Below are 12,855 nucleotides of genomic sequence, written 5' to 3'. Positions count from 1 at the left end.
AAATCTCATTGTGCTGTGTGTAAACATGACAATGCACTTGAAAGAAGATCAGCATTACAGATGACATGGCCCCTGTCAGATTATCTACTGACTGCATGTAAGCTGCACAATGACTTTACTTCCCCTAAACAACTCAACCAAGGTTTCCTGAGCCTGCATAAACAGAAAGGCGGTGGACTGCAGCAATGTGTTCAAGAATCAGGAGAACATATGCAGGTTCGTTAGGAGGTATGATTATATTTCTGTGATGCATACTTAAAAGATTATCCCTTTATCTGCTAACATAAACTATGTTTGAAATACATGCATATTGGACCATAGGTCTGTCTGAGGACAGCTTGAAAACTGTGTGTTAAAAAAATTAATAAAAATGTCTTATTTTTTGTTTTTTTACACACGACCTTACGAATTCCAGTGCCAGGATACATTCTGAAAATGCCTTAAGGCCGCTGCCTCTTGTCACAATGGCGAAGATGCGGCGGTGATAGTTTTCTGCCCCAACAAAAGGCTGCCAACTACACCTACTTTGTAACAATCTTAAGAACATCAAAAAAATGAAAACATGATTTTCATCTATGTGCCCAGAGGCTGACTTGTGTTTTTTGCGTGTATGCACTGCATTACGTCATCTTAACGGTTTTCATTTTAAATTTGTATGGCGCTCCGAGTTGTCTAAGAGTTGCACGCTACTTACCAATACACTGCAGACGAATGTTTGGAATTTGGTGGTCAGACCTCGAGGAGGGATCGGGCTGCAGACCCCCAGCGCGCGGCTGCTCACGTACATTCGCTCACTTGTTACCTTGGCCACCAGGTGGCGGAAGGAAAGCCTTGCAGTGACGTCACCGGCTCGCTCTGATTGGCCACGCGGAAAAGGCGGAGATAATGTTGGCACTTGAGTTGAGCTTTCAAACGAAACACTTCGGAGCGCATCGAGAAGTTCGTTCGCGGCCTCGAGGACAGAAGGGATCGTAAACATCTGGAAGTAAGAACTCATTCGTATAGGGGAGTGTCAAATGAAAAAGCAATTTTAATATACAAAAATAAATACATAAAAAGAACCAGTAGCTTTCGAAGTGTTTCCGCCTTGGAAAAAAAAATCTGAAAGCTCCGAGAAGAAAGCATCTCAAGTTCCATTAATACCACAACATTCTGCTGCGGCGCTTGTGGAGCAAAAGTTGTGAGTTTGTTTCCAGTGATCGGCGAAAGAAAAGATCATAACAGTCGCCCTGCACGAGCTGCTTAAGTGAGAACCTTAAGTGGGAAGTCCGAGGTAATGTTGCGGAAGAGGGCAGACAGCAAGGCCGCGGCGCTGGGGCTGCTGACGGATATCCAGACCTGCATTAGGACGGACAGTCTAGAGAGCCAGTATGAGCTGACCGCCAACGAGCTGGGCAGGTAAGCTTGTGCCGCTTCGCTCCATCTACTCCACCTTGCGTGTTTTCCTCAGACCCCACCCCCCAGCTTGTCAGTCTGCCGGGTGGCCTCCGACCCCACCGCCTGTCCTCTCGTTCTATCCACTTTAAGACGATTTGCTCATTGATTAGAACCCGTAGACCGCGGCAGCACAATTACAATATTTCAATGGAAAGGGAAACTTTCTGAGACTGTCTCCTGTTTTTGGCGTGTAGCTTAGTAGAAAGGGGTTCAGAGAGGAGTTGGTGCTTAAAATGATGAAGCTTATGCTCGCTGTTCCTTTAAAGATCGGGCGATGCGGATAATCGGTAAGAAGAGTTTTGAAAAGGTTTCCTCACATTGACAATTCTTTTTATGTGCAGTAGATATGGAGCTGTCAGGACGTGAAGAGCACTTCAGGGTTGTTGTTTAGGAAAAGCGATGTGCGTGGCAAATGACCTGCAGTTGAGCTTAAGCTTCTTTTCTTGTTGATCATGCGATGATGTCTGCTTTGTGGTTCTGAAGTAAGAAGCCCACTGTACTCTTGCTGCTTCATGTATTGCCCCATTTTGATCAGCTGGGCTCCTAGTCCCTGGGTGAGCAGGTGCTGGTGAGTCACTGTCAGCCCCAGACCTGCACCAGCTGTGTGTGACTTTGATGTTGCCATTGCTGCCTGGTCAGGCCCATTTGCTTCCACAGCATCAGATTGGGCCAAATTAAGAAAAAGCGAGAATTCTGCTGATTAATCTGTGTAGGAAATTGGCCGTGATCAGTGTAACTGGTGTCTGTCTGGGCAAAGAGCATCTGTGTCTTAAATGCCATGGTGTTATTCTTCTGCTGTACAGTCACAATTTTATCAGCTCTTGATTCAAGACTATGGATGATTTAAACTTCCACTGTTGACAAAAATTACTGTTATATTGGAAGCATGTGTGCCCACCAAGAGCTTTGAAGGAATCTGACCCCTCTCCGTATACACTTTGTCCAGTCCTAGGTTGGATGAGTTGAAGCCTGTCCCTGCACCACTGGCTATAGGTTTGGTTATTTACAGGAAACCGAGAAAGGCAATGTAATTCATGTAGAGAAGTAAGTGCAGTGCAGCTTTCAGTACAGGAATGTAGCAGGGTTAGATTTTTATTCGGTTCAATGGAATATTAACATATGTGGTGTGAGTCACCTTAGTGCCCTTCCCTTGGTTTTCCATGAATCCAAAATGTTTGAGAACTTTCAGTGTGATGCTGTGCCACACTTTGGATCCAGGCATGTGAATGTAGTGTGCAGGCGCTTCACTGTCTAAAAGCCACAGTCCTGGCCTCCCCTCGTCGCCTTCTTCTTCTCTATGGATTGGTTTGTCCCTACGTCATATTACTGTTGCTGGCCATCAGCTAATCTCGCTAAGCTCATTCCTGCCTGAAGAAAATAAATGCAGCTACCTGGGCAGCATTTCTGATGCGTTGTTTGGCCGTCAGACAGCTTACATTACAAGGCACTACAGAGGCAAAAAATACCTTTGTGTGTGTGTGTGGAAGAATTCATGTCTCCCAAGTGACATTTTATGCAAATTAGATGGTGTGGCTTTTGTGGATGCTTTTTTTTTTTTAATTGTTCCCAACAAAATATTGAAGGTGCTTAAAAAATACTTAAATACCTTTATAACATAAACGTTGGTTGTGCCTTTTATTGTAAATTGTTCCATGAAAGTAAAGCAAATGCTTCATCTCTCCCTCTCACTGAGGTTATGAGGAATCCTAGTTTTATATATAAGTTAAAAAAAAATCCAATGGATGCAAAAAAAAAAAAATCCAATGGATGCAACATCTAAGGCTGTGATTTTGAAATTTATCAATGATTTAACAAAAAAAATGGTAGTTATCTGGAGTGCTTTTGCAGGAGTTAAATTAAACAGAATTAAATTAGACATAGTAGTGATTCTGGTGAAACTCTGCACATTTCTGGTGTGTTCCAGTGTTAACAACTGTGCTGAATTTTGTTTGTGCTGTCTGTTTTGTTTTTGAGTAATGGTGTTCAAAAGACTCACATTATCACACACACTTTACTCTGAATGTGGTGAAATTGTACTCAGGATGCCAGAAATGTCTGAATTCGTTAAAAACTCAAAGTTCAAATTTTGGCCCAATCATAATACTTTCTTTACATTCTGGACGGGAGTCAAGGAATCATTGGGTTGGCCCGTTTAATCCCATTTGAAATATTATTACAGCAAACAGGTGCTTGATGGTGCAAAAGGCAAATAAGATCTCAGAGGTAAGAAGAAGTCTTTGTGACTCTCAGTGGTTAACACCTTGGTAGAAGGGGCCTTTTCTGGGACCTCCGTGTTGGTCCAGATTGAGACGGCTCTCTCAGGGGCATCCATTCTTTTATAGAGTAACCAGAAGGGGTGGAGTCAGTTGCCCTCAGTTGGCATCTTCTTGCCATTATAAGTGGAAACAGAGATGCTACTCTTAGTGACAGCACCCGCTCTCATCCCGGAGTTGTATCGTTTACCTCAGATAATCCCAGAAGAATGCTGTGATCTTTGCAGAGTCAATGGAGGCTCTGATCAGGATTCTCGAGAAACTGAGTGAGGAGTCCAAGCATCTGGGCTTGCAAGTGTCCTGGATAAAACCAAGATCCAGGCCTGTAATGACAGCCATCAGCAGTGTGTCTGTCTGCGGAGAGAGTGTGACCTCGTTGAGAGGTTTACTTACCTTGGCAGTGACATTCATGCCTCTGGTGACTCTTCCTGTGAAGTCAGTAGACGGATTGGGAGATCATGGGGGGGTCATGAGGTCACTGGAAAGGGATGTGTGGCACTCCCGATATCTGCGCAATAGGAGGAAGGTCCAAGTCTTTAGAGTCCTGGTTCTTCCTGTCTTGCTATATGGTTGAGAGACATGGATGCTATCCAGTGAGCTGAGACGAAGACTGGACTCCTTTGGTACTGTGTGTCTTCGGAGAATCCTTGGGCACCGCTGGTTTGACTTTGTGTTGAGTGAGCGGTTCTCATGGAGTCCCAAATGAAGTACATTACCTGCATTGTGAGGGAGAGTCAGTTATGGCACTACAGCCATGTGGTGCGATTCTCAGAGGGTTATCCGGCTCACATGATCCTCATTGTTGAGGAACCAAGTAGCTGGACCAGGCCAAGGGGATGTTCACTTAACACCTGGCTGTTACAGTTCGAGGGTCATTTCCGTGGGTGGTTGCCAACCAGAATCCCGAGTTGTTTCCTTGTGTGTTGGGTGTGGCAGCGAGCTGTACCAGTGCATGCTCTCCAACATGACCTGGCCTGACACAGGTACTTCTCACCAAAGATTAGGTTTTGGATTAGGTTTTGGACGTATACCTTTTAGATGTGCTGCCCTGCGAGGTGGGATTTGTGTGGCAGGGACAGTGGCAGGAGTTGCTTGGGGTTGGAGTGATTGGCAGTGGAGTGGTTAGCATGCCTACCTTTCGTTCAAGATGTTGTTGTCATCCGTGTTCTGTTCCCACTCATTACACTGAAGTTTTTCTTTAATCAGTTATTTTTGTCATCATGGTGTGTTATTAAAGTTTGGCAGTAGTTATGATTTCTGATTAATTTTTACATTTGCACATTTCCACTTTCTCACCATGGCAATGTAGGGTAACTCAGATAATATAAATAACTAGCAAAATACCCGCGCTTCGCAGCGGAGAAGTAGTGTGTTAAAGAGGTTATGAAAAAAAAAGGAAACATTTTAAAAATAACGTAACATGATTGTCAATGTAATTGTGTTGTCATTGTTATAACTGTTGCTGTCTTTTTATATATATATATATATATATATATATATATATATATATATATATATATATATATAATATACACACACACATAAACATTTATATACATATACATATATATACATATCTACATATACACATCTACATATATATACACACATACATAAACACACACATAAGACTTACTGACTGAAACGGGCTTTCATTGACAATCATGTTACGTTATTTTTAAAATGTTTCCTTTTTTTTTCATAACCTCTTTAACACACTACTTCTCCGCTGCGAAGCGCGGGTATTTTGCTAGTATATATATATATATATATATATATATATACATATACACACATACATGCAGTTTTAATAACACAGAAATCAATATAAACATTAACATCATTATCATATGAGAATATGAAGTAATATATAAGAAGCACTTTTCATATAAATATAAATTATGAAACAGTAAAATCTTCTTCTGTAATTTGCTACCGTGGCAATTTGTGTGTCTGTCCAGGATTTTAAATGACCTGTAGCTCGCAAACCGTTTCACCTATACACTTGAAATGTGGTACACATATAGTACGTCACGTCTACTATCCGCTTTATGGGTGATGATTGTTTTACTCTTTTTATCTTTATTTTATTTTATTGTAGAATCAACTCCTATCTGCACACAGCAGGGCAGCCGTGGGCGGATGCGTATGGTGTATTCACTCCATGTTATCGTGCATTGCGCTGTCAGTGGTATTTTGATAAAAGAATTTGAACAACATATAAGAAGCGTATAAATTATTAAACAGTAAAACATTAACATTTAAGAAGTAAAGTTACATTAAGTACTACTGCAGTGCCTTCGGGTATACCTCATTTTTTGTTTGCCCATTACATGCTTAAATGTATACATTTTTTGGTGTACCTACCCGAGAACACGCGACATATCACCGACCGTGGGAGAAGCATGGATTTTAAACACGCGTTGAGTTCATCTGCTGGTCTCCCTCGTGGAATAACTGGTAATGTTTGACTAAAATCTACAGCGAGTAAAACGACATTACCTCCTATTTTTTTTTTACGATCTCTGAGATCTTGCTTTTTTCGGTTCAAGGCTTCATAAGCTCTTTTATGTTGTATGGTGTACTTATCCCAAACCATCATCTTTGAATGTTGCAAGACTTTCGCCTTGTATGTAGATCGGGGTAATTACATTCATTGCATTCCTAGTCTGAATCACAATGTGATTGTATGGGTGGTTACCTGGCACTGTAGGGTTGCCACCCGTCCTTTAAAATACGGAATCGTGCCGCGTTTGAGAATGAAATAGCGCGTCCCGTTTTGAATCAATACTGGACGGGATTTATCCCGTATTTTTTTTATAATTTTTTTTTTAAAGCAGCGTCTCATGCAAATCATCCCACACGCATTTTATGAAGATGCCTCCTTTCCTACTTTTGATTGGGTAATACTTGATGTCATCGTTAGTTTGATTGGTCTTTTTAACTGTCCAGTGAGGAGGGCGTGTCTTTTAAGTAGAGTCTGCAAAGTGTTGGCACTGAGATGTGGCGTCAGCGCCATAGTTGAAGCCCCTAACGTTGCGGTCAGCAAGTCGGCTAACATCCGCCATGTGCCGTCTTTCAGTTGCGAGAAGCAGATCATAGAATGGTTGAAACTGTTGCCCCTAACGTTGCGCCACGGCGTGTGGTTCGTTTATACCTCGTGTCTTCTCATTAAACTTTTATCTCGCGAATATGTTATTGCAATCCGCAGCGGGAGCGTTTGTATAAACTTAATTTAAACTTACATTTTACACCGTGCTTTGTTTCCCTTATGAACATGCATGTATGCTTAACTCGCTCCGTTCTCAATTGTTTAATTAATTTTTTGCTCTTCGCTGTTTGCGGCTCTTCCTCCATTTCCCCCCACTTCGTTCTTTTATCTCGCGAATATGTTATTGCAATCCTTAACGGGAGCGTTTCAATAAACTGATTGAAAATAGTTTTGCATTTACCTTTTTAGTAAAAGGCGAGCTTTTAAGCCTGAGAAATCACCCCGTAAATGCACACGTTTAATTGGACATGTGTTAATATGTATGGTTACACAGTATTAAAAGACAGTGAACAACGTCAGTTACCTTTGTTCCCGCGTTTGATAAAAGGTGAGCTTTTAAGCCTGAGAAATCACCCCGTAAATGCACACGTTTAATTGCACATGTGTTAATATGTATGCTTACACAGTATTAAAAGACAGTCAAAAATTAACGTCATTTACCTTCGTTCCCGCGTGCGACTCGTGCTGTAAATCTCTTCCTTGTTTTTAGTTCACGTGATTACGTAGGAGGCGTGATGACGCGATACGTGACTCCGCCTCCTCCATTACAGTGTATGGACAAAAAATATGTTCCAGTTATGACCATTACGCTTTGAATTTCGAAATGAAACCTGCCTAACTTTTGTAAGTAAGCTGTAAGGAATGAGCCTGCCAAATTTCAGCCTTCCACCTACACGGGAAGTTGGAGAATTAGTGATGAGTGAGTCAGTCAGTGAGTGAGTGAGTGAGTGAGTGAGTGAGTCAGTGAGGGCTTTGCCTTTTATTATTATAGATAACTGAGTAATGAATGTACTTATTCACAGCATTGCCCATCATCTGCTTTCATTGCTGATTCTTTATGAGTGATGTTTGTGAGACACAACTCAAAGTTAAATGCAGTTAATGTTATTCACGAAACCTCAAGCTTCATTTAGACAATTTGAAGTCTCAAACACTCTCATGGTGCTTGGACATCTTCATGCTGTGTTTGGGAAATCAGAAATTTCATGTGAACGTCTTAACAAGGTCGGATCATTGAGTCGACCAATTTGAATTCTCTGAGTTTTGATGTAATGCTGACCTTTCACCTTAGTCAGTTGTGTAAATGTAACCTGCTCAGCCAGAAATTGAATTTATGTGACTGAATAGCATTTGGAGTGACACAGTACACCTTAGAATGTTTCATGTACTCTTCAGGAGTATAACAAAACTATATTTCATCTTTAACACTAGAATTACCAGAGCCTACGAAAAAACTCGTAGATCTGGCCCACCTTAAATTGCTTCTTAAAACTATTCTCACCTCTCCGCCAGTGTCTTTTGTCATCTAAATGTACTGATAAAGACATGCTGCAAGCAGCCGGCTATTCCATCCTCCCACCGACTTAGAACGTAAACAAACTTTTCCCAGCTCATGCCTTGATTGATTATCTGGGAGTGAAGTGGAGTTTTAGAGTGGAAATAATAAATCGTTATTTGGAACACATGCATTTCATGTGTTGCGTTTCTACAGTAATCTGTGTAAACACATTTTTAAAACAGAAACGTTTTTTATATTCTAGTAACAAATGACAAAATGTAGGTATAAACTATATAATGTATGAAGCCTGAAGTCCAAATATCAAAGAAACACTTTCACAAAAAGTACAAAAAAAAAAGCCGCCTTAGTGTGCGACATTGACACTCATTTACTATGACTGCTGCCGTGGCGCAACAGTATCAGTTGCTGACTGGCAATCAGAAGGTCACGAGTTCAATACTGCATGACTCCCTTTTGAGAAGCAAAGTGTTCTTATTTTTACTGTTTTAGAATAAAAAGATGCATTTGATTTCAGTCTGTAACAGCCGGTGTAATTTATAATATTTACAAAGGTTAGCTTTGTTTTTTTTTGTTTTTTTAATTCACTTTTCATTCTCTGTCGCGTTCAGGATCCTTCCCTACCACCCCCTTCCCCCACCTGACACTGGTGTTTTCACATAAAGACGCGCTATAGCTCTGCAGTGTATCACAATACATAGGACCACGTGTTTTTTTTTCCCCAACAATCTTGCCAGTCTCCACATGTTGCTGTATGCTGTTTCTTTTGTACTCCAGGACATGCGGAGGAAAGCATAGTAAAGATAGATAGATAGATAGATAGATACTTTATTAATCCCAATGGGAAATTCACAAAGAAAAGAGTAGTAACTTCAGCGCTATATGCAATCATCAGACACTCCCCATCTGTCACTGCTGTTTTCACACTTGTGACTGCATTGTCGTACCAATGCTTGCGAACTGAAGTGTCTGCATGCACTTTTCGTGGCATTACATGTGTATTTTTTGAGCATGCCCATGTAGCTCAAACACAGGAACATATGTTGATGTAAAAGTATAACAAAACAAGTGCACTTTTATTCAAGACTATAACCGAAGAAAAAAGAAAGCAAGTTGCAGTAGGCGGTTGATATGACAGCTTGCGTGGTGCAATGCTAAGAACTGCTGATTTCCATTCCGTGTTATATAACCGTTAACTGTTAACATTTGAATCTGATGATTGCATATAGCGCTGTCTTATTCAGTGTGCACAAGAACATGCAGGTGGCCAGTTTCTGCGTGCTACAACACACATTTTAAAAAAAGAAAGAGACAAATATATGTGACGTTTTGAAGAAATCATTTTATGACGCGAATAGTACCAATCAGAAAACATCGTCGAAGTAATGCAATATTATTTGAAAATGACCAGCGTCAGGTTGGGTGTGAAGTTATACTGGCTCTGTATGAGTCAGATCAGAAGCTAAATAAGCTGAACAAGCTCCTTTTCTGACTCTAAGTAAAAAGCATGAATTAATCAACAGAAATAACCGCGATCGACATTTTAACATACCAATTTATAAATTTTATGTCCATTTGAGGGGAAAAAAAAAAACCCACTTTCTCCAAAGCTGGGAATCGAACTCGCGTCTCTGTAGCACGGCAGAGTTGCTGTGCTCCAAGTCAGCAAATTTTAGCGTTAAGCCACGGAAAGTATTGTAGCATCCTTGAACCTTTTGTGAAAGTGTTTATTTGATGTTTGGACTTCAGGCTTCACACATTCTATAGTTTATGCCTACATTTTGTAACATTTATTACTAAAATAGTTTCTGTTTTAGCAATGTGTTTACACAGATTACTGTAGAAACGGAACACGCATGAAATGCGTGTATTCCAAATAACGATCTATTATTTCCATTCTAAAACTCCAGCAGTTCAGTCACTCCCAGATAATCAAACAAGGCATGAGCTGCGAAAACTTAGTGAACGTTCTGCGACAGTGGGGGATGGAATAGCCGGCTACTTGCTGCTCGTCTTAATCGGCACATTTAGAAGACAAAAGAGAGGTGAGAACGGTTTTAAGGTGGGCCGGATCTGTGAGTTTTTTCGTAGACTCTGGTAATACTAGTGTTAATTGCTCTTATTGCAGCCCAAGTAACAAATAAACAGAAACTTCGTGTTTCTCACAAAAAATTGACCAAAAACTTGTGAACCCATTGAAGTGGGAAGATGAAATGTCACAAGTTGGACCTCCAAACACTCCAGTATCTTTTGAATGCAGCATTAAATCAGAGGTTTTCTTTGATGCGCTGAACTTGATTAGTTTATTCATGCAACAAATGAGATATGTAATAAAAAAAAAAACTGCTTGTGTAATCTTAATCCAGTCTTAAACTTAACTCTTTTTGAATGTGCCTCATATTTAGGAAAACTACACACCATGGACTGAAACATTATAACAGTTACAGTCTCATTCTCTGAAGGTGAGTGATCAAGCAGTCACTGGCAGGGTCTTGTACCAGGATGCAGCTGTGTGCAATTATAGAGTCCCAGTGTCCAAGGCCTGAGTGTGTCTGTCTGCAGCTAAATCCTATTGGGTTTTCTATAATCGAGCATACAGCTAGTTTCCAGGCGTAATTGAAAATCAGGTTGCATTTAATTTACATTGCTTTTAATTTACCAATTATATTTGTACCAGTAACGGCGCACTGCACGATAACGTGCAGTGAATACACTTGACTTGAGCGTTCCTAGTTTTCATGCTCTTTCTCTCTCTGTACGTTTAGCATTCATTTGCTTAGAGGTTGATGTGCTTGCTGCTTCCTGAGCATCTCCATTTCTCCACCTCAGCGGCCCACTTCTTCTCTTCTTCCGCCGGCATCTTTTCACGTTAAAACTGATTAAGTCCGTGTTTGTGTTGCAATTACTTAGTACGTTTTCCTTCATTTTTTCACTTAAGCTGGCACTTAAGTCATCAATCTGCCTCAAGAATGATTTAAGGTTTGAAGAGGCAGGGGAAGTGACGGTGAAAGTGGTAGGGATGAGAACGGCACCCGTACGCATGTGCCCCATGGCCGCCCTGCTACCCGCTGCCGAGAGTTGATTCTACTGTACAATAAAATAAAAATAAAAAGAGGAATAATCTTGGAGGTCAATCATCACCCCGGATAGTATATGTCATGTAGTATATGTGTACCAAACTTCAGGACAATAGGTCAAACGGTTTGCGAGCTACAGGTGATTTAAAATCCTGGACAGACAAATGAACAGCCACGGTAGCGCATTATATAAGAAGATATTATTTTTGGAATATGCAAATGATATCGTGTTCTCTTTCTAATCCTTTGAAGCCCTATCAACTTTAGTCAATCTGAATCTGTCAGCCCGCTGCTATGGACTTAACTTCGCTCCATCAAAATGTAATGCTATGAAATCAATTTGACTCTTTTCTTTCTCCAATGCAAACTTTATAAGTTCCCCCACCTTGGAAGTTGTATCAGTGGCAGCATAAGCAGAGATTTTGAAGGCGTGTGCCATCTGTTCAAACCTGCACTGCCTTTGGCAGCAAAAGGAAATCTGACTGCCTAGTACTGTAAGTACTGAGTCTTCAGTGCTGCGAGTTTACCCACCATTGTATGGGTGTGAATCACGGGCCAAGCTTGCAGGTGACCTGTGTCACTTACAGGATATTGACCACCAGTGTCCAACGAGTAATGGAGATGTTTGGCGGGGACAGAGGATGAGTAATACAACCAAGGACACCATTGGATCTTTGGACACAAATGAGAGTCAAGGACCTTACAAGACATCCTGTCTCAATTTTTATTTTCTCTCCCTAAAAAGAAGATTGGTTGTATGGCAGCTTTGCCACTTAATTTATCATAACTTGTATTGCTATTAATGATGATGATGATGATGTATTGTTTCTAGTGAAGTATTAAAGATCACATAACTTTTTTTTTTTTTTTTTTTTAATTTTATTGAAATCATTCCATACAAACAGATCAATTTTTACAAAAAAAAAAAAAAAAGGATTGACAACAAATCCACATTTTTAAACATGATTTTAATACTTGTTTGGGTTGTTCACAGCTCGATACTTGTGCAAATCATGTTTGTCATTTACAGTTGTTTACTAAATTATCACGTTAATAATTTATCAAACATTTTTATCTTTTTAAAAATAACTTGTGTTCATTTATTAAAGTTGAAAAATGTTTAACCTGATTCAACAATAAATTTTAATTGAACAGACAAGAAAACTGACATCATTTAAAGCAAAAAAAAAAGTTAGTAATGCAGTACTATAATATTAATTAAGAAAATGATTTAATATAGATTGTGTATCACTAATGCGAAATGCTCCAAAATTGCCAGCTTTCTGTGTGCCGACATGACACCATCTATGTTCTCTCTTCATTTTCTTTGAGTGGATGTTAACAACATATGTCCAGATTCCAAAAGGATTTCTTGATTCTGAGCCGGGAGCGCCATGAAGTGAGGACACCTGATCAGCAACTGGGGTTGGGGTCCTCTGTGAAGTAGCAAGCGCCAAGAAACATCATCATTTGATCAACCATCAGGCATTTGGGTGGGTT

The 12,855-nt window shown here is 40.3% G+C and overlaps 1 protein-coding gene across 5 annotated transcripts in view; it reads left to right on the top strand.

The window, feature by feature from the left end:
* Positions 1-894: 894 nt before the first annotated feature.
* The window catches only part of stk17b (serine/threonine kinase 17b (apoptosis-inducing)), a 215,533-nt gene continuing 203,572 nt past the window's right edge, over positions 895-12,855 (top strand). For 3 of the 5 annotated variants that reach the window (XM_028807635.2, XM_051930214.1, XM_051930215.1), the window contains exon 1: positions 896-1,398. In XM_028807635.2, coding sequence (XP_028663468.1) covers positions 1,277-1,398 — 122 coding nt within the window. In that variant the 5' untranslated portion in view covers positions 896-1,276. Of the gene's footprint in view, positions 1,399-12,855 lie in introns of all 5 variants that reach the window. The other 2 variants (XM_051930216.1, XM_051930217.1) reach the window with 1 other exon arrangement.

The sequence above is a fragment of the Erpetoichthys calabaricus genome, chromosome 8 (genome assembly GCF_900747795.2).
Source record: "Erpetoichthys calabaricus chromosome 8, fErpCal1.3, whole genome shotgun sequence".
Lineage (NCBI taxonomy): Eukaryota > Metazoa > Chordata > Cladistia > Polypteriformes > Polypteridae > Erpetoichthys > Erpetoichthys calabaricus.
Note: the sequence above shows the minus strand (reverse complement) of the source record. Positions and strands in the feature narration are given on the sequence as shown.